We start from the raw sequence: 22231 nt of genomic DNA on the forward strand, positions 1-22231 counted from the left end.
ACCGAACCATATGATGTTCAACTCAAAATTATGCTTTTTCAATTTTAATTGCATTAGAATGGTCCGTCATGGCCTACAGACACAACCAGCGCCCGAAAATGGCTCACAACTCAACCCAGGCAGAGAGTCAATGCTAGGAGAGGCCAAGCAACCGATTCTCACAATACCACTAAAAGAGTAAGTCCACAGAATTAAAAATAAATCTGCTTTTTTGTTTCTATATGAGCTTGGTAACGGTTAGATTTGTGCAAACTCCAACTTCTATGTTTATGTTCTATTTGTTTCCTAACCCAACAACTGCAAAGCTAAAGCAATAAAAAAATAAAATAAAAAAAAGGAAGAAAAAGAAAGAGAAAAAGAGAAAGAAAGAATCACAGAGAGAATGAAGAATCACAGAGAGAATGAAGGCTCTGCAAGAACTAGTACCCAATGCCCAACAAGGTAGGTCTTTGAGTATCTGTGCCAGTCGGGTTTTTTGGGGTTTTTCTTTTAGGGCAATCCAATCATTTCACTTACAGTCCTTATCTTGATATTATCAGCTTCTTTAATGGAGTTAATAGCAAAGAAAAGGAGAGTGGGCGATTAGTGTCATTCAATTCCGTAATGGAATCATTTTCTGTGCCTAAACGAAAGCAAAACTATGATATATATATATAGATGTTATGATTCAAGTTTTTTTTGGGGAAGACGGACAAAGCTTCCATCCTGAACGAAATCATCTGACTATGTGAAATTCCTGCAACTCCAAGTCAAGGAAAATATCTCCAGAACTTCTTCCTTCTTACCTCATTGACTAGTTTGAGTTTGATTCTTTAATTTCACTAATCACCCAAATCTTTTTCTCTTCCTTTGTGAATTTGTATCAGTCGAGCCATTTCTGGTGTTGATTGTGCCTACAGTTGGAGTAGCTTGGTTCATCACAATTGCCGAGCACCGAAGCTTTGGCCAAAATAGCAGACCCGTTATAATGCGATCAAAATTAAAGAAACATAGGTTTTAGTTGAACCTCAATGGTATGGTTTATTTAAAAAAAAAAAGGTTTATGGTCACTTAAGTTGGTGTTTAATGCACATGCTCATAATGGACAATAAATATTTAATCTAAGCATCAAAATTAAAATCTTTTTTTTTGGGTAAACCATTAAAATTAAAATCCAATCCTTGGAACAGTGCTACGTAGGCACTGCTCCCAAGCAAAATTCCAGCAAGCTCCAAACGCAGACCAACAGCCTATCCTTAAAGCACCCCACCTCCAACCGGCAGCACCGAAATAGCAAACACCATCCGGTCACCGTTACCACAGCAAAAATAACAAAGGGCCCCGCTCCTACCTTTCCATTCTCCCCATCAAAAGCCGCATCTAAAACTATTTAAACAAATTCGCCATCATAACGCAACTGCATCACTGGGATATTAGCAATCACCCATATACAGTGACAGTGTCTACAGCAAAGTTTAAAGTATACCACGATACCATATGATACTAGCCGATACATATACCCATATTTGACCTAACCAATATGATACATATTGATACGTCTCTCCATTGAATTACAATAAAATACATTAGTCAAAGCAATACAATACTCGATACAGGACGATACGTCTCTTAAAATCACCTTACTGATACGCTACGCAATACCGATACTTTGAACCTTGGTCTATAGGGATGACTGAGTATACACATTCTCCTGAAAATGCCTTAACTGCTTTGGCTATAGTCATACCGAACAACCACGATCTCCTCCTGAAAACAAGCTCATTACGGGCCACTAAAAGGAACCAAATTTAGTATAAAAGTTCCAAATGTAATTACCAACTCTTTTCCTGGTTACTCACCCATTGATTACGATTGCACTGAAGTGTTCAATATTCGACCAAATTTGTTTGAGTAATTCCTGCACCAGCAATATAATGTTATTCCTAAACCAAACAAGACAGCCAAAATTACGGGGAAAAATCATCTGTTGTGCACATCTCTCTGCTATGCACAGCAGTGCGGCACAACAAGTTGACATGTGGCATATTCCTAATAAACGGTTCAGATTAGAATTTAAAGGTTTAAATGAAATTGACATTCAAAAGAACACGGGAAGGAGTTACTGACATGCCACACTGCTAACACATGTCAGCATTGACCTTCAAGCCACGGTCTTCTAAAATTATCTCCAATAGCCAATGTAGCAACACGAGCATGCCATAGAAAATAGCGTATTTTCAGTATTGTTTTGCTATTCCATAGTTGATTTCCACGCCTTGTACGTCCTTGTCCTATGTTTTTTTTTTTTTTTTTTTTTTTCTGAATCCGAAGAGTTTATATATAGGGTGGGGGGAATATTACTAATATAGGTGCCACCGGATGTGAGCTAACTCAGGACCTTCCCGTGGGAAGTTGGGCTTTTAATCGCTCTATTAATCCACCATTGACAATCTTACAATTTCTAATAATTAATCATTAGGATTGTGACACGTGGCTTTTAAGTCGTGAGAACAACCCTGAGAGGCTGAGCCAATATCAAGCCGCCAGTGAGTCTGAGTCTCCAAGGAATTTTTTTTCTTTCTTTTTAAAAACCTTTGGAACTCCTCTAATCTACCATATGCTGAATAAATATTTCAATTCTTTCCTCTTCTGTATGGGTTTTTCACAGCCGAAGAGTGTAAGGCAGTAAGGCCATGTATCTTGCTTATCTCCCTTCCAAGGATACAATGACCAGACATGCTTGTTTTCGGTATGAAATTATGAATGTTTCCGATGTTTGTCTATTAAAAGAGTGCCTACAGGTACAGCCTTCTTTTTAGGTTGAATGTGGCAAGTAAACAGCAGACAGCTTCTTCCTTTGGGTTGCAACGGATTTTAGCAATCATCATGCAATTAATTATTAGCATTGTGACACGTGGCTTTAAAGTATTTGATGGTGAATATTAAAACCCATATTACTTAAAAACTGATCTCCTCTGATTTCTTCCCTATTTTCTCTCCTCTTTCATATTTCTACAATTACTCTCTCTTCTGCAATCTCTTTCCTCCTCTTCAATTCAACCATTATTATATTTCTTCCGTCTTGGTGTGATTAGCAGTTGTGAAATGAAAAGGGGATGGATTTGGATGATTAATTGGAGCTTGAGTCTAGGGGGCTCTTCCACGGGAGCCTAGATTGCTGTTTTAATTACAAGGATGATCCACCTATCATTAATCCCAATCCAAGTGTGTGATTTGGCTTCAAAGTTGGGATGGTTTGCATTAGGATAAGAATTCTGTCGGCTCCAATTTTGTGGGGGTTACTCCTATATGTTGGTATTTGTGGGAATTACGTAATGAACTTGTAGAAGCCTATAGAGTTTGAAAGTGTAAAATGTACGGATGGGAGGAATTGTGCAGAACCAAAAGCGACCAGCACTTCAGGAACCACGTTAAATGTGAAAACTTGCAATGCCATTCAGAGTTTTGTTTTTATATCTCTATATCTCTATTGAACATATTCTTCTCTTTTTTTTCATATATTGGATGGGAAGTCTTTTCCTATGCTAACCAAGGTTCTTGTAGGTAGACCTGTAAAGGATTGGATTAGGCTCGGATACACCAGTATCTGAATCCAATTAGTAAAATTGCTATTCGATTTCGAATCCGAATCCGACAAAAATTTGGTAGAAATTTAGAGAAGGCATCCGAATCGAATTCGAAACTCTATCAGATATCCGATAAACTATCCAATTATTGATTGGTGATTGTTATTTTTTTAAGAGTTTTTTACATAAGCCCCCTCCATTTTTATGAAAAACAGACCGCATCCCCCTCCAAAATCAAAATCTTACAAATACCCCCTCCACCCTTAACCTCCAAAATCAAAACCTTACAAATACGCCCTCCACCCTTAACCCCGTTACTTATAATTGTTAAATAATTTTAATATGACCATATTACCCTTTGTACTTTTGCCAATACTTTTTATTTTAATCATTTTAAATCTTACCCTTTGTGGTTCACCTTTTAAGGGTTTAAATAATGTGCTATATAAGGACAAAAGGAGGAGTAAAGCTTTTAACTTTCACGAATTTCTATAAAACACACAAGGAACTAATGAAGCACCCAGAAGCAGTTCTGCTTCATCTTCTTCAGTTCTGCTTCGTCTTCTTTTCTTGAAGTCGGCTATTCCAGAAGTCTTGATGATGGAATAATGGAAGTCCGCCGGAGTTCATAGCCTTCTCTTTGCAGTTCTGGTCAAGAAATCAGAGAGTGGAGAGGAAGATCGATCAATTGTTGTATCAATTTGCAAAAAGAGATGGCTCTGATTCGTGCAGCCATCGCATCTCGTTCTGCCGTAGCTGCAGAAGCAACAGTATTGCTGCCAGATATGGTGGTGCCGCCGCCCGTGACGGGTAGCATCCACAATGCGCTACCGCCGCTGGTTGGGGCTGAGACCGCACCTCCTTGTTCTTGCTGTTGTCGAGGCTTACTCGCTGATGGCGTTGTTGCATCGCCAATGTCCTGCTGCGGTTGTGCTTCCTCTTTAAACAGATCTTCTCTGAAACGTTTTCTCAAATAGCTATCAGATAAATCTCCTCCATAACCACCAACACCACCACCAGGCAGAACTTCATTCCCAGTTAATATATGCTATTGTTGAGGTTGAAACCCTAGCATCTCTCCACTAGCGATGAACCTCCGACCGGCATCACTTTCTTCGTAGTTCTCTGATGGTGGGCGAGGGCTAATGAGTTATGGAAGAAATGAGGAACGGATTTAGAAGCTGGAAGTGAGAGGCTGGAGCCACTACTGCGTAGAGAGACTTTAAGAGTAGCGATATTGGCAGGAATGGTGCCGGTGCCAGTAGTGGCGATGATGGGAGGCTCTGCTTGCTGCAAAAGCCACTCGATTGTTTCGCAGTCGGATTTATGAACTAATTAAAATTATTAAGATAAGAGCTGGCAGCAAGCACAAGGGTAATATGGTCATATTAAAATTATTTAACACTTATAAGTAACGGGGTTAAGGGTGAAGGGGGTATTTGCAAGGTTTTGATTTTGGAGGGGATGCAGTTTGTTTCCCATGAAAATGAAGGAGGCTAATGTAAAAAACTCTTTTTTTAATTTTTTATTTTCTATTCACAATTTTCGGTTACCGATTACTGGTTTTCAACCATTTTTTTGATAAAAGTGTTTAATACTTTATGGAAAGGTGATAACTGAACGAACGTATGAAAAGGTTAGTTGCACGGTTCTTCCGTTAGATTTGTTTAATAAATCTGAGTTGTTCATTAAAATTTCTATTTTCCTTCCTACTATTTATAGGTTAATTAATTAACCTTCTATTGCCGATTAAAGACAAACGTATGAAAAGGTTAGTTGCACGGTTCTTCCGTTAGATTTGTTTAATAAATCTGAGTTGTTCATTAAAATTTCTATTTTCCTTCCTACTAGTTAAAGGTTCAACGAGAAATAAACGAAATATGCTCAAATCTCGCACGTTCGCAGTCAAGTTTTCATCTATTCGTTCACTTTCTTCTGTTCGTCTTTTTTTCATTTTTTTTCTTCTCCAGTTAGCTAGTGGCTTTCAGTAAGGAAGACAGATTTTTCCAGATGCTCGACCAAGTGGATCAGTGGCCATTTGGAAACCCTAAGTATTGAAGTTCAAGAAAACTTAATCTCGTTATTCTTTTTCAAGGTATGACTAAGTCGTTGCTTTCTCCCAAGTGAAAAAAAAAAAGGGCACATAGAACAGAAAAACAAAAAAAAATAAGAAAAGAGAAAAAGAAAGAGATTGCAAAAAATGATATTTTCTTTCAAGATCCAAGTTCCAATCATTCGAAAAACCATTCCCAAGTTTAGACTAAGATCAATTTATTTTTCTATTCATGTTGGGAGGCCATTGGCCGTGTTTACCATAAAAAGACCTTTGAAACAGATTTCCTTTTACTTTTTCAAAGATAAAGGAACTGGAATCACAGGATTTTCAATGATGAACTTCTACCTTGATGAACGCAGATAAAAATTGATGGGGATAGAAAAGAAACAAAGGGAGAAGGCTTAGATATTTTACTGGTAATAGAAGGTGAAACTTAACTAACTACTAAATAATAGGAGTAAAAATAGGTATTTTATTGAATGATTTAGATTGAGTTTAACAAATCTGATGGTGAATATTTAGAGCTGTTCAGCCAACCTATTCCATACGTCCATTCAGCCACATTTATGCCATACTTTATTCTAACCGGATCATTTTTTATTTCCGATTACCAGTTTCCGAATCCGATTATCATTCATTTTTAGAGAAAAAATATTGAATACTTTACTCAATTCGGATATTATCCAATCTAATAAAAAATTATCTGAATCCGAATCCAGTTGCTTAACGGACCGATACGGATATTTTTTGGTAAGCAAAAATTTTGAATACAGATACCCTTAAATGAATACGAATATGAATTCGAAATTAGATTTCGACTATCCATTTACAAGTCTACTTGCAGGTACCCATTCCTTACTTTCCGGTTTCCTCCAAGTTGAAGAAAATGCTGAGCAGCATTTAGAGTGGCGACTGGCAAGTAGTAACAAGTGTGCGTCGACGAATGGCGCTCAGTCGTTGTGGGGTTCAGTAGGTGAAGTTGTGGGGCACGAAGTCAGAGCTACTTACTCTGTCTCAACCGTTTCTTCCAGCTACCACCATTTGTTGTCACTTGTCACACCGCTACCTAACACTCTTGCGTCTTTAGTCTACTCTCGCCACCGATTGCCGTCCGTCCGCATCCGGGGATTGTAAATCCGTTGAACAGAATCATCAGGGTTTTGGGTATTTGAGATCATGGTACACGTGGCAAATACTTTGTCTTTTCACATTTTTTTGGGTAACCATTTCTTTCTATTTACACACTAATGCAGTGCCGCGCGCGTAAAGCTTTATGGTCCGTATCAAAATTTTACATAAGTGATTCCACTTTAGTTAAAATATAACTGCACCCAAGTAAAGCTCCAACTAAACACACGCCCCTTGGCTCCCCCAACTTTCATATGAAAGTTTATAAACTTCAAGGCCGTATAATTCATCAAATTAAGAATAATGGGACAGCAGGCGAAGATGCTGAACGGGGCAGCCGTGGACTTGCCGTTGGAGTTAATCGGATTTCAGATAGAGGAACTATCTCCGCACAAGGTCGCCGGCTCCCTCCTAGTCACCCAGAAATGTTGCCAGGTCAGTGAGAATTTCTACTGCTGTTGCTACTACTAGGACTTGGCCCCAAAACCTTTCGATCGAATTTCTTGCTTCTTTTTTTTTTTTTTCCCCTTCTTCCAGAGATACTAGTTACTAATTATTAAGTTCTTGCATCTGGGTACTACTACCTGGGGACGAACTGACCGATGGGAATTGGGAACGTTGAAAAAACTGCAACGATTAACAATCGCAGCCATTCAAGGTGTTGCACGGAGGAGTATCGGCACTGATAGCAGAGTCGCTGGCTAGCATAGGAGCCCACATGGCGTCGGGGCTCAAGAGGATCGCCGGGATTCATCTTAGCATCAATCATCTCAAATCGGCTCAGTTGGGCGACTTGGTTTATGCCGAAGCTCGACCCATCAACACTGGCAAGACCATTCAGGTATGCGCTCTTCGTCTCTCCCTCCCTCAGCCTTGACCCTCTTTCCTTGACTACCACATATATCGTCGTCGTCACCACTCTCAATGAAATGAATTGGCCATCGGTATGGTATTTCATTTATTTCTCCGACCACGCAGCTTTTTGACCGGGGGTCGTTGATCACGTGTGATTTCTGCTCCTTATCTTTTTCTCCTTTTTCGTCGGTGTAGAGACTACCTAATAAGATAGAGAGAGCATTTGTCTGATCAATTTGGGTCTATAGTCTATACATGGTGTGTGGATAATATCTTCTCTGTCTAAACCCATCTCGTCTCTTATGATGGGAGATCCGGGAAAACCACATACACAAATAATGCCGCACTGGATAACGACAGCTCGGATATCCCTGTGTCTTTTTTCCACCCATCATCTTGTAGACGATGACATAAAGTTTAATTTATTAAAGCCAAAATATGCCAATCACATATATTAGCACAAATTAGGGTTTGCAATCAATTATATTTACTATTCTTATAAAAAAAATTAATTGCAAATAGATTCACTCTCTTCTTTCTTTCTTTTTTTACACCCTGCTGCAAGATTCACTTTAACTGCTTACATACAAGACATATGTAAGATTTTTTTCAACCTTCAAACAAGGTAAGGGTTGAAAAATAAAGCTTTAAGACTCGGGTGGGTTGACACATCGGCCATTTTCTCTTTCTTTTCATTTTATCTTATTTAAATTATATAAATCATAAATAAAAGACACCACTCGCATAACCCTAAAACAAACCCTAGCTGAGAGTCTGATCAAGGTTAATCAGGTTTTTCTCCAAAAAGATTAATCAAGGCTAACTAAACCTAGTTTAGTCGGATCAAGATGAATAAATATGTGGATCAAATTGGATAGAGTTGAGCTTGTGATGAAATATATTTTTACTTTTTTGCCCTGAGTCAATATTAGATGGGTCTCACCTGAGCTAAAGAATACAGAGTTGGTTTAGAGTATTCAAGAACTCAACCTTGTTTCACTTTCACCCCGATGGTTTTCCCTTACAATTCCCTCTAGATCATTTAGCTTATATTATTTTTCAAATAAATTTTTTTCTTAAAGGGTGAATTTAAAAATTAATCTTGGTGGATTCTACTTCAAATATTTCAGCATAATATGTATTTGAGGTTTTTTTTGGAGGGGGTAAATTATCGATTATCAGATCTCAACGATACACCCAATTGCATCTCCACTAAGTTGCCCACTTATAATGTCTTGGTCTGCAAATTTTTTATTTTATTTTTTATGGTTGAACAATTAACCAACAAGCTGATTGTTGATGTTTATGAATTAAGGTTTGGGAGGTACAACTCTGGAAGATGGATCCTTCCGGCTCAGGGAGAAAAGGGTTGATATCTTCATCAAGGATCACTCTCCTATCCAACCTTCCGGTGCCAGAGCATGCAAAAGATGCAGGAGATAATCTGAAGAAGTATGCGAGGCTCTGAATCATAATCTGTAGCTAATGATCTACAACAATGCTTCTAATCACGTAAGATCGTATAATGCACGCATAAACTACATTTTTGAGCAAGCTATCACAGAATCGTAGCAAATGTATACAAATATCCTGTTTGTTGGGATCAAATAGTTTTGCGTGACGGTTTCAGAGTGTACACCTGATGATAATCAAATGACTTGATGTATGTAAACATCCGGGTTTATCCAATATTTCGGTATTTGGTCAGACAAAATGGAAAGTAAATTAAGACTTTGTTCTTGGCGTCCAGGTCTTCTACACTTGGGTGTACAGTGCACTCAACTTTCTCCATTCACAGCATACTTCAGTCGAGAAAGTTGAGTACATTGTGCACTCAGGTGTATATTGTTTGCTTGTGATTTTCTGGATCTACTAATAACTTCTGAAATCCCAGGATTCTAACAATTTGGCCACATCTGTACCAAAATTGATGCGTCCTCCTACTTACAAAAGTGTCACCCATGATAGGCACCATTAAGGATACTTTTTAATATCACCAAAATATTCCTAAACATGTTAAAATGACTACAATACCCCTGGCCTTAAATCTTATTTTCAAAGTTAATCACATACATAGAGGATGGTGAAGGGGAATCTATTTACCCATCTTCTTCCTTCCTTTCTTCTAACCAACATAAAACAAATCCTACCTAGATTGACAGCCCAAACATGGCTTTTAGAATTCATTTAAGAAAGGGAAAAAAAAAGATTTTCTAGAGTTTTCATCTGCACAAGAGTTTTTGTTGAAAATGATTTTTCCCATCGACATCCAAATTTAAAAGAATTTGATCTCCAAATAAAACTTCTTTTGCAATCTAGGGTTAAAGATGATATTGCAGTATGGTTATCCATAGGGGCGGAATTACAGTGGGGCCGAGGGGCTATGCCCCTTTTTTTAAATTTATAAGGCAGAAACAATTAACTCCCAATTGTAAACTAACTCAAAATTTATTCTTATTATATTCTCTCATATTCTCTCACAAACGACTAAGAAAATTTTTTCTTCCTCACACACAATTAAAAGGAATACTTGAATTTCAAAAAGCTAAAATTTTCTCTCTCTCTCTTTTTCGGTTTATTTTCTTCCTTTCTCTCTTTGATTTTTTTTATTTTTATGGTTTCTCCTCTTTTTTTAGTTTTTTTAAATGCTGAATACATACGAGTAAGTGTATGATTGTATGAAAGTTTTTTTTTTTTTTATTAATTATTTTTTTTATTTGTGATTGATTCATCGAAGTGAGAGTACATATATTTTTAATACAACAAATTAAGCCAAAGGTGGTATGTTAAAGCAGTTAAAGACCCAACTTTTTTAGGGAGTTCTTGGGTTCGCACCCACTCGGCAACATTAATATAAAAGCTCACCCCCTGAGGAAGTAAATCGTGGTGCACGCAAGCTAGCCCGGATGAACCTCAGTTCCAAAAAAAATAATACACCAAATTAATTTAAAATTTAAATTCAAACCCAAGGAAATAGAAACTCTATCCTATAACTCAAAACACAATAGAATAGAAAAGTTTGTAACTTTGTATTATATGTAGACTCTGACACACTATAACATTGGGTATATTTGAATTTTGAAAAGTTTGTTGTAAATCCAATAATAAATATGTAAGATCAAACTATAAGAAAATAAAATTGAACATAGGTTAAATTTTACATAGGTTCTTTATTTCTTGCCACTTTTGACTTACTCCTGAAAAAAAAATAGAAAAGAAAAGATAATAATTAATTAATACAAAAATTCATTATTAAAATTGAAATTACTTTTAAAACTAGTCGTAAATTTAGAATTTTCTAAACAATTTACTCCTAAAAAAATCCAAATTTTTGCTTATTTATTCCCTAATAAATATTATGAAATTATGGACACCCCCGGATGTTTTTTTTTTTTGGTAAACTCCATTTTATATAGAAGAAGAGCGATTACATAAGCCCAGTTCCTGGGACATTACACCCCCATAGAGAGTGTTATGACCCATTTAAGAATCAAACTGCATCAATAAGAAGGAAAGGATGTATGTGCAACAAAGTGCAGCAGGGCAGCATGGAGGAAGTGAATTGGTGTATGTGCAACTGAGTTAGTAAGGTAGCAAGCAGGGAGGATGTGTGTGTGCAACTGAGTGTAGCATGGTAGCAAGGAGGGAGTGAGAGGGTATGTGTGAACCACAAGCAATAACAAATGAGACACCAACAATAACAGCTTGAGCTGATCTATCAAGTTTTGTTAATATACGATGATAAACCCATCAACAGGCTCAGTGTAACAAGGATGAACCACAAGTGCAGCGGTATCGAGCCATACAATCTTTGTGAATGCTCTAATTAATCCCTAACCATGTCTCCAACCCTATCATGGAATGTCTTTTTTATAACTTGGTTTAGTGTATTCTTTAATTTCATTAAGGCACATTGAGAGACATAAGATTTAAGCCTTCCTTTTCTTAGCAATCCACTTTAAGGTTGGATATAGAGCTAATGACATCTTTCTTCACCTGGAGAAAAACTACAAATAGTTTGTGATATAATCAAATCATATATATTCTAAGTTCCAAATGATGCATGCATAAGGAAGGTAAAGTTGGACAAAATAAGATTACCCTTACATAAACTTTGTAGTTATTGCTTTCACAACTCATCATACTTAACTAAGGAGTAGGCCATAAAGTCTGAAAATGACCTAAATAATGCTTAACCATTTATAATATGGTATCTTGGAATGTTATGAGAATACTCTTAAAAGTACATTTTTGTTGGGAGGTGTGGTTTTTCTTTTTCTTTTTTTTCCTTTGAAAGGTTATTCGTATTAAATTTATAAAGGGAAAAAAATTAAGAAAAATTACATTTTCCGATCAATGATGCCTACCTATTACCTCACACCCCTAATATTCTAAAAGAATATCACCCCTAATATTCCAAAAGATAATATCTTCCTAAAAAATTTCAAGATAAGAAAACCCTTCCCTATCAAAAGAGCCAACAAGATAAGTTTGAGTGTGCATCCTACTAGTTTCTCTCTCCACCAAGAGTCGATCAATTTTTGCCATTGCTTCAAAACCAATCTCTCTTCGCCTATTGTTTGAGATCTACTTTTCTTCATCTAGACCCACAAACACTCTGTAAGACTGAATTCCCCCCCCCCCCATCTACCAAATTGCCTTGGTTTTTCCCCCATTTGCTAATCCATGCATAATTTGTGCCAAAACGTCTTGGCCTCGCCACAACACCTAACCGAACCGTTTGATCAACCCTAAATCATGAGACACTTTGTCACTTGTTATATATCATATCCTAAGTGGATTGAAAGAAAAGAAGTCTTAAAGCATCCCTCAAAAGTTTATTCTTCCCTCAAATGTTGGTCTTATCATATCCTTTTGTGATGATTACCACTACCATTAAAAGTTTGTCTTACCAACAAAATCTCCACTATTTACTTATGAAAATGAAAAATAACTCAGATAAGCTGAAGAAAATAACTCAAATAAACCAAAGTGCCCTTCAAATTTAGGTGACTCTCAACTTCTGTGTTTCAATTTCAAATTGAGAGTTGATCGTGGTCATGTGTCCGTGACAATTACCACAACCAATAATTATTTGTCAAATCAGCAAAATCTCCACTATTTTACACAAGAAGACAAAAAATAACTTATATATACAAAAAACTAAGTCATATTTGGCCACTCCCAGAGCAAGCGTTCATGATGGTGAAATCCTTTACAAAGGAGACACATTCCAATCCATGTATCAACATCATGTTGAATCCATTCAATTTGAATAGTATTCCTTCATCATAATTATTGTGAAGTGACATCCCAATAACTAGCCTGAGATAGTTCATTTGTGAAAATGGATGCTTATCTAAAACAAATGAATGCACTTCAAATTTAGGGAATCTAACGAGAATCATTATAACTTCATCGTCCTAACCCGGAAAGGTATGATTTTGGTTGCGTTTCTATCAACGCACTATAATTACTCATTTAGATTATTTTGACTAATTAGTCATTTTCTTAAACAATACCAATAATTGTACTATCGTTTTGAGAACTAGTGAAAGCAACATTATCATCATCCAAGTGATCCATGGACTCAAGCACGCTAAATCACTAAAATGAACGGTCTCACTTTGCAACATAAAATTTGATGCTTCAAAATTGTTGACAACTTGCTAAATCACTACCAATTGGATGAAATTTATATAATAATGGAAATGTATGGTTCCAATTGTGTTTTGAAAAAGAGTTGGTGATCTATAATACAAATGTAAATTTCCCTTATGATGCCATTATAAAAATATTTATAGACACCCTTCCACTTGCAGTTTCCTTACAAATCATCCTTAATTATATATTGGGATCTTTGCAATGCCCTTTGCTGAGACCTTCAATTGGTATAAAAAGGGCACCAATGAGTTGTAGTGGTTAATTTCATATGAGGGTATACATCAAACATCTTCCCATATGAATGAAGGAGAAAAATAAGGTGTATCCAATTAGACTCTTGCTATGCATAGAAAGGGGGGGGGGAATTCTTTTTGGTATTGATGTCTCATTGTTTTCTGACAAAAAAAAAAAAAAAAAAAAAAAAAGGAAAACAAAGAAGAAAAAGAATCTCATACTTTTTGGAATAACAATAGGGATGCGATTATCATAAGAAATTTTTTCAAATTTTACTTTAACAATAGTGAAAACTTTTTTTTCTTCTAATGATAATAGTAAAAATGTTTGGAACCATTGCTAATAGCTAAATAAGACTTCATTAAAAAAGTCAATACAAGGTTGCAAGAGTGGAAAGCCAAATGCCTAAGCGTAGCTGGAAAAATAGTCTTAAGTTAAACAAAAGTCAGTGCATTGTCAGCACACTTCATGTCGTGCTTCAAACTTCCAAGTGTTGTCTTAAAGGATCTACACTCAATGATGAGGAATTTTTGTTGGTCAAAAGGGGAAGGCTCACTGGTACACTCCATCAATTGGGGAACTATTTGTGTGATGACTTGAACATTATAAGTTTTGGAAAAATGAATCAAGCTCTTCTAACTAGAGAAGCCTAGGAACTTCTCCTACCTCTCCATTCTCTTTGGAGCAAATTGCTGAAGGAAAAATATTTAAAAAATGTTGAGTTTCTAGATGCAAAAGCAAAGCCTGCTGATTCTTGGGGATGTAAATCAATTATTTGGGCAAGAGATCTACTTGTTGAGGGACTTTTCGAACTGGTGGGGAATGGAAGAAATATCGATCCTTGGTCAAACTTTTGGATACCTAATGTTCAACCTTCTCGAGCTCCATTTCCTAATCAACAAATTGCACATCTTTGGTGGAGGACTCCATCTTCAATGGTCATTGGATGGAGGAGAAAGTTAGACAATGCAAACGGGATTCACTCAATAAAATTAGTATACAAACTAGTAACCTCTGATGCAACAAATTCAGAGGACAAGATTTGGTAGCAACTATGGCACCTCCCCTTAGCCCCCAAAATCAACTTCTTATGGTGTCATGTTCCAAATTTTTGTTTTATTTGTGGCTTCTCATAGGTGAATGTTTCACGTATTTTCCTTCAATGCAATTTGAGTAAATAGGTATGGGATATGATGGAGTTCAGTTTGTGAGACCGTGATTTGGGTCTTCGCAGTCAGATCCAAAGACTTATAATGGAAATCAAACAATATGGGAGAAAATATATGCTTTTGCATCTCAACTGTTTATGGTTTATCTGGACTAATTACACATCTACAGTGTTTAGGAATCATTCAAAGTTCCCCATCAAATATTTAGGTTAGCATTGCACTAGAATGAGGAAATTTGATCAACCACCAAATCAACAACAAAAGCAAAGGAGATAAGGCAAATTAAATGGATTGAGCCTAATGAAGTATGGATCAGAGTTAATGTGGATAAGTTAGCCTTAACTGAATTTGGTAAAGCAAGTTATGGGGGAATAGCAAGAGATTGGAGAAGAAGAATGAGCTTTTATTTTCCGGCTTCAAGATGTGTTAATCAATTGTCTCTAATGGCAGAAGCCTTGGCCATTCGAAGTGCTTTACTTTGAGCAAAAGAAAGGGGTTTACATCAAGTTATTATTTAAGGTGATAATTTATACCTCATTCATCTCTTGAAGACAAAAAGCTCATTCCCCACAGGTGCCATGGAAGATCAGTTATATAATTCAAGATCTTAGTGCAGATTTCTAGTCTTTAGATTTTGGCTACAATATTCAAGAAGGAAACCATGTAGCATACTCGTTAGCAATGTTTGGAGCAATAAATCAACATATTTTTTTTTCTTTAGCAATGTTTGGAGCAACAAATCAATACAACTTTTTTAGTTGTTCTCTGCCCCTTTTTTGTTTTGGCTGATTTTAGTTGATAATATAAGTTTTAAGTTTAAATAAATTAGGACTTTATCCTTTTACCCAAAGAAAAAGAAAGTTTTTTACAAGTTGCACACTTTAGTGTAGCTTAAACTTTGGTTTGCACGCTTTAGTGCCCTAAATTACATATTGCACACTCTCAAAATTACAAATTGCACACTCTTAATATTCCATCCAATATTCTATTAACTCATGAGTGAAATGTCCATATTACGCTCATTAAAGTCAAATGACATAACTAAACCATTTAGACCCTTTCATACTCAACCCTTCATCCATCTTCTACCTACACCCATTGAAAAACTGCCCACCTTCGCCGGAAATCACCACACCCCTGTCGGAGAAATTAAAAACGTGATGATACATTTTAGAAACCTTTGCGTTTTTTGAAACCCAGAGAATTCAAGACCGTACATCCATCCATTGTCTCATGGAGGATTAGTATACAGGAGGAGGTGACAACTTTAAGACTAAGGACCGACAAGAAGGGGAGGAAAGGAAGCCATGGCTAATCTGTTCAACTCCTCTACAAAACCTTAAGAATTCAACAAGCTTTCTACTTCCATGGAAAAGGGGCATGAGTCTCATTGAAAGAGTAAATGAGAGAAAAATTAACGAAAAAGAACTTAGTATTGTAATGTCTGATCAGAACATAGGTCTTTCTCGCTTCACCAATAATTCTAATTTAACACTACCATTTGAGGTTTGTCATTGAGAAAATCCAAGAGGACAAACGAAGAACAAGCTTCAATCGGTGGACAACAAAACAACAATGAGAACTAACCATCACTCTTCTTTCCACATGGACCACACACTAAAAAAAAAGTGAAACTTAGACTCATAGAGATCCAACAATGCGAGAGAAAGAGAGAGAGAAGAGAACGCCGCCTGAGTGCTTGAAAGAGTGGCTGGATTCTTCATAACCATCGACAGTGCCACTATCGCTAAATGAGGTGGCTCTTCTCCACAAGAGAGGCGTCATCGAGTTGGCTCTTCTTGAGTCTCCATCCTTCCATACCTTTAGTTCATTTTGTTTATTATGGCAGGGGATTTTCTGGTTGGAGTGGGTGGATTCTTTGGTAGGGGTGTGGTGATTTCTGGCGAAGGTGGATAGTTTCTGGCAAAGTATAGTAGAATATGGGTGAAGGTTTGGCATGGGAGGGTTTAAATGGGGTTAATTATGTTATGTCATTTGACTCTAATGAGAGTAATGTCATTTGACTCTAATGAGAGTAATATGATCATTTTTACTAATAACTTAAATGTTACAGTGTGCAATCTGTAATTTATGGCACTAAAAGCTTAAAACCTAGAGCTTAAACCCCACTAAAGCGCGCAACCTGTAAAAAACTCAAAAAACAAAAAAACTTACTATTAGGATAAAATTCAATCTATTTTCTAAATTATCTTAAAATTTGTACCTACTTGATTAGTAAAGAAGAGAAAATTGTACCTATTTGTTTAATATTCCATCACAAGTTTACAACCAAATTTATAGAGAATTTTACCCCCAAATTTTTTATTTTTTAAAATAGAGAATCAAGATTATTTATTTTTAGAAGAAGATACATTTAATTTTTATCCGTTTTATATTTTATAAAAAATTCTGTTTTCGTAGCCAGACGACCTCAATCCAACTAACAGGTTAAAGGAGAAGAAAGAAATGCAACGTTAACTCTGAGTTTGAGAACGAGTGAGAGTGAGGAGCACTCCGGTACTCCACGTAGTCAAAGAATACTCTCAGTACTCCAGGCAGCTGAAGGACAAAACGTAACACATTCAGACTGAGAGAAGGTGCAAGCAAAAGGTGAGAGTAGGACTGTAGGAGGGAACAATAATAGACAACCTGAGCAAACCCGGTCTAACCACCGGTGAAAGCGAGAAATGGAATTCGACGAGGATTGGAATTTCAGCGCCGAAGAACTGGATTCTATCGAAAGAGACGCTTTGAGAAAGATTGCTGAGAGGAAATCTTCTTCTGCCTCTGCCTCTGCCTCTGCCAGTTCTTCTCAAGAAACCCCTAAATCCAAATTCGGATACTCACCTACCAAACCTACGACGGAATCTGACTGCGACCAGGTTAGTGTTTCCTCCCATGTCTTACGTGTGCGAAAAATAGTAGGTGTCCCCCAGTTTTACACGTTTTTCCGAGTGGAGCTCCGTGTTCGTGCTCACGAAGCGGATACTCTATTCCGTTGCTTACCTTACCCATGAATTAGTATGTCTTGGAACCTGCATTGGACCTTTTACTTACACATTCAGGCACAATCTAAACAATCATGTTTACTTCATGCTCCTTGTTTGGAAATACTAGGTATAGTTTGTTTTGTTCTGTCTGTACCTCAATATCTTATTCTGCTAAAATATGCGTTTTCCTCTGTGTTATATTTAATGGCTTCGTGAAAATGAAGTTTCAAAATACCGCTTTTAAAACGTTTTGACATGCTTTATCGCCCATGGGCTTTGAAATCAAGACCTTGCTGATGTTGCTTCTAGCAAATCAAAGAAATGGGAAGTCTTTAGTCGTACGTTGCTTTTGGAGAGGAGAGTGATGTGATGCTTACATAAAAGGAGTTGGAGTGCAAGGAAGAGTGACCCAATATAATATCATCTTTACGGAATCCTAGTTTATTTTTGCGTGATTCTTTCTCTCCCCCTCTCCCCCTCTCCCCCTTTTTCTTTTAACTTGCATTGGACCCAAATAAGCTTTTTGATTAAATCAGATAAAGTTTTTCCGTTGTCAAGTGTGTGTGTTTCTTCCCCCTGCCCCCGATGTTGGGTGCAATGTTCTAGACGTTAGAAATGGGCACCCTAAGGCTGGTTTGTTTTTCTAATTATCAATGCATGAGTTTGACATTTAATGAGTTTTAACAGTTTTTGGATGGGTGTCAGTCAGTGCATAACCAACATTAGTGATTATCTAGCATGTTGTCCAAAATGAATTGGATGTCTTCAATGACTCTTTTTCTGCATCTTCTCTCCGAGAGACTCTCGTTTGAACAGTTTTTTTCCAATGGGTGCCTCTCCTATGAATGGAGGATGTTTTTGACACTTGAGGATGCTAAGATGGATGACTGGCAAAACTAAGAAGGATAAAATAATGAATGATCATATTAGAGTTGATATGGGAGTTGTTCCCATAAGTGATAAGCTACGAGAAAGTTGTTTGAGGTGGAATGACCATGTTCAACGGAGGTCTATAAATGCCATTGCATGGAGAAGTGATATAATCTAAATTGAAGAAAATAGGAGAGCTGGGGACAAACGTAAGATAACCTTAAGAGAAGTGGTGAGAAAGGATATGCATAGCTTAGGCCTTGTATCTAGCATGGCCTTAAATAAAACTGATTGGAGAGCAAGAATCCATGTAGCCGATCTCATTTAGTTGGGAAAAGGCTTATTGTTATTGTATATAGGTTTCCAAGTGTCTTACACCCCAAAAGACCCTCCTGCTCCAATTCACCACACCAGGCGTTTAAGGCTTTTGCACAAGTGGGGTCGGGGCAAATTTCCTATGCAACCTTACCCTAGCAATTTTCGCTAAGAGGATCTAAACTCTTAAATCCTTTGTTAGACCCCACCCTTGGTGTGTGGTGAAAACCTAGGGTTCGTCATATTGGGTCCCTCTTGGACCAACGATGCATAACCATACATTAGTTTATAACACAAATCATAGGCAATAATTTATTAAGGAAGGAAGTTCCAATATGAAATATTTTTGGAAGTAAGAGTTAATTATAGATCCCAAAGTCTTAATTGAATTAAAAGATAAGTTTTAAATATAGTAATTCATGTGTTTTTCTCTATTGACAAATGGAAGTAAGTCCAATAAGAGGTAATGCAGTCTTGGTAGGAAACTTGAGCATAATCCCGCTTTACTGATCCAACGCATACCATATGCACAAGTTTGACAAGCACACATAGCATCGTGCCCCACGTCAACTATCTCGATAACCTCCAAAGCACTGGGTACATCCCTAGAAAGTGTCTCTTGCTCAACAGGCATCTAGGATCCTGTGTCATCATCTAAAAGAAGAATTTCCCACAGTGATGAGTTCCACCGAACTTGTGAGGAGAAACACTCACATCCATAATGCACATAAAAATTATCATCGATATGCCATTATAATTTACATCAATAAATATGCTGCTTTGCTGATTACTTGAGCACGCTTTTAATAAGGACTAGACCCACAGGTGGGTCTCCACTCTCAATAACTAGGGGTAAAGGGATTAGGTTTCCACTCCACTCCTCACCATAATCGTGTTAAGGTGTTTTCGGTTGACTCCTCCCATCTCTTGGAAAGAAAATGCACGACCATGGGTTTAGGATGGTCGACCATCTTGGAACCTTTTGGCTTTGTTGTTCGGCAAGGATTTTTGTGGAGATCTACTATTGACTTATGTGTAAAGGGTCACTTGGACCCTTAAAACCATGTTCCACCTTTTTTTTAAAAATTATTGAAACATACTTGAGGGCATCACATGAATTAGTTAGAAGAAAAAAGAAAAAGAAAGAAAATTATGGGCAGCCTTGAAGAACTACCGCCAATCTCTCTACCCTCTTTTTTGTGGAATAGCCTTCTCCGCTCCATCCTGGACCTTCTTTTTGAAGAACCATGGGCTCAGGATAAAGTCAATATGCTTGTGCTTGAAATCAACAATCATGCTCCTAGTCTCTTCTTTATCCATAGCCTCCATTGATACAATTATCTTCATCATGTAGTCGCGAACATCTCAAGTACCATTTCCTACCTTGTGTTCCTTCATAATAGAACTTTGCGGCCCACACTCTATTTCCTTAGGAACAACATCTTGAGCTTCAAAAGCTTTAAGGGAGTGCTCTCAGTTACCTTCACCGCTTCCACTGTGTTAATTTGGATGCTTTGATCTTGTCTAATTTGATTCCTTCAAGAAACTCTTTGAGGTTAAGGGCATGATGAGTGGGGGCTAGATCAAGTAACACTTCTGGTGTCACTTCAAAAATTTTGGATAGTGACTCTCTATCTTCTAGATCAAGGGGCATGATGAACTTCTGGTAAGGAAGGTACTTCTTTAGGCACATCTCCAGCTGGTGCTGTTGCTTCGACCATGTCCTTGTAATCTTTTCTGGCGCCTTCTTCAAGTGTCATGACCCTGTCATCAAGGGCTTGCATTAACCCTTAGTCCTCCTCTAGTTTAGTCTTATTGTCTTTGTCAATCTTTTGTGGCACTAACTCTATACGAAGCTTTGGGTTTGGTGGAGTGGGTTCATCCTTGAAGTTATGGTGAAACTGTGGTTGCTTTCTTGACTGGCTCCTTTAGATTCTTTGGACTGAACCACCAAGTGCTGTGGTTTTGTACATGAGTCCTTTTGAATTCTGATGGGTTTTGATAGCCTCTTCTTCTTAATTTCTTCAGGAAGGTTTAGGGGAAGAAGGACAATTTTCTGACCCTTATGAATAAATTTACAAGTATTTTCGCTACACATGATGACAACATCATTATCATACAACCAATGTCTCCTTAGAATAACATCAGATAACCTCATTGGAACCAAGGATAGATAAATATGGACTTAGAGCTAATCCTTGACGCAGCTCAACTGTAATTGGGAATTCACAACCTTGTTGTCCTACTGTTCCTGCACTTGTCACTGAACCATTGTACATACCTTTAATTATTTTCACATATTTACTACATTATTGGAAAATTATTAAACAATTATTGTAATTATTTAAAAGTTGATAAAAATACCAGTTATTTTTTGTTTTATATTTAGAAATAGTGCAATATATTAGTATACATATGTAGTTATTGGTGTGGTTTGTGATAAATGTTGATTGTATGAAACATTTAAAGTACATTTGTTGCAATTTTCAACTCTTTATATTTGTATGAACGGATTATATATCATTCAATTAGTAGGATATGAATGAGTATTTTTTATTGATTTTTTTTTAATGCAAAATGCCTCATTGATTGTGTTTATAAGGCTTTAAATAGAGTGTATGCAAAAATCCAGGGTAAAAAAAAACCCTTCAAAATAGGGCTGCACTTCTAGGCAAAAGTACTTGGTTGTGGCAAAGAGAGGGGAGGTGATATCCCTAATTCTATCTAGGGGTATTTTGTTAATTTGCTCAAAATTGTGATATTTAGGTATGGGTCCAATTGGGTTCAAGATGTTCTCTAGACCTTAGACATATTTTTATTTTGTTTTTTCTGATTATTATTTGCAAGTTATTTAAGAGTGCTTGTCTAGGTGAGTTTACTTGTTAGGTTGGGATCCCACAATTTGAGTCCACTTTAATTAACTTATTTTTATGACTCCATATCTACTCTTAGAATTTGGATCGGAGTCCTTTGGAGTTAGTTATGGAGTTTTCTTGTTTGAGTCAAAGTCTTAGTCAAGAGTAGTCGAGTAGTAGTTGAATCAGTTTTGGAACACCCTATTAGAGTTCTAGTTGGTTTTCGAACTTAGAGCCCTTTTCTATTTCTTTATTTGAGGCTATAAATAAAGCCTTCCAGCCATATAATCTTTAAGTTGAATTGAATGAAATTAAATATGAGTTTGAAGGTACGTAAAGTCGTGGCTTCTTGGAAAGGCCATGGTGGTTCTATGAGATCTCCTTCAATCTCAGCAAGCATTTTTCAATTCCAACAGCAATTCAATCATAACAGCAGTCTTTGACCATCTCCAAGTATGTGAACATCATCCCCAACCCCATCCTTAGCTTTCCCTCTTCTTCCCCGTGCATCGTACCCTTCTTTTTTTAT

General features: G+C 36.9%; 2 protein-coding genes across 3 annotated transcripts in view; both read left to right on the forward strand.

The window, feature by feature from the left end:
• The first annotated feature begins 6940 nt into the window (after positions 1–6940).
• LOC149019780 (1,4-dihydroxy-2-naphthoyl-CoA thioesterase 1-like) lies at positions 6941–9647 on the forward strand. Its single transcript, XM_089153765.1, has 3 exons — positions 6941–7185; positions 7400–7591; positions 8921–9647. Exons 1-3 carry the CDS (start codon positions 7054–7056, stop codon positions 9071–9073), a joined length of 477 nt encoding a protein of 158 aa, XP_089009891.1. The 5' UTR covers positions 6941–7053; the 3' UTR covers positions 9074–9647.
• Positions 9648–17108: 7461 nt separating this feature from the next.
• Positions 17109–22231, forward strand: part of CHR18 (chromatin remodeling factor18) — an 85441-nt gene continuing 80318 nt past the window's right edge. For both annotated transcript variants that reach the window (XM_089153766.1, XM_089153767.1), the window contains exon 1: positions 17109–17554. In XM_089153766.1, the coding sequence (XP_089009892.1) occupies positions 17360–17554 (195 nt within the window). In that variant the 5' untranslated portion in view covers positions 17109–17359. The remainder of the gene's footprint in view (positions 17555–22231) is intronic.

The sequence above is a fragment of the Hakea prostrata genome, chromosome 4, assembly GCF_041222555.1.
Source record: "Hakea prostrata isolate BN-2017 chromosome 4, UWA_Hpros_2, whole genome shotgun sequence".
NCBI lineage: Eukaryota > Viridiplantae > Streptophyta > Magnoliopsida > Proteales > Proteaceae > Hakea > Hakea prostrata.

Coding starts and splice junctions, on each gene's coding strand:
- LOC149019780 (XM_089153765.1), top strand. CDS start 7,054: ATGGGACAGCAGGCGAAGATGCTGAACGGGGCAGCCGTGGACTTGCCG. Junction 7,186..7,399: donor TCACCCAGAAATGTTGCCAG/GTCAGTGAGAAT, acceptor TAACAATCGCAG/CCATTCAAGGTGTTGCACGG. Junction 7,592..8,920: donor ACACTGGCAAGACCATTCAG/GTATGCGCTCTT, acceptor TTATGAATTAAG/GTTTGGGAGGTACAACTCTG.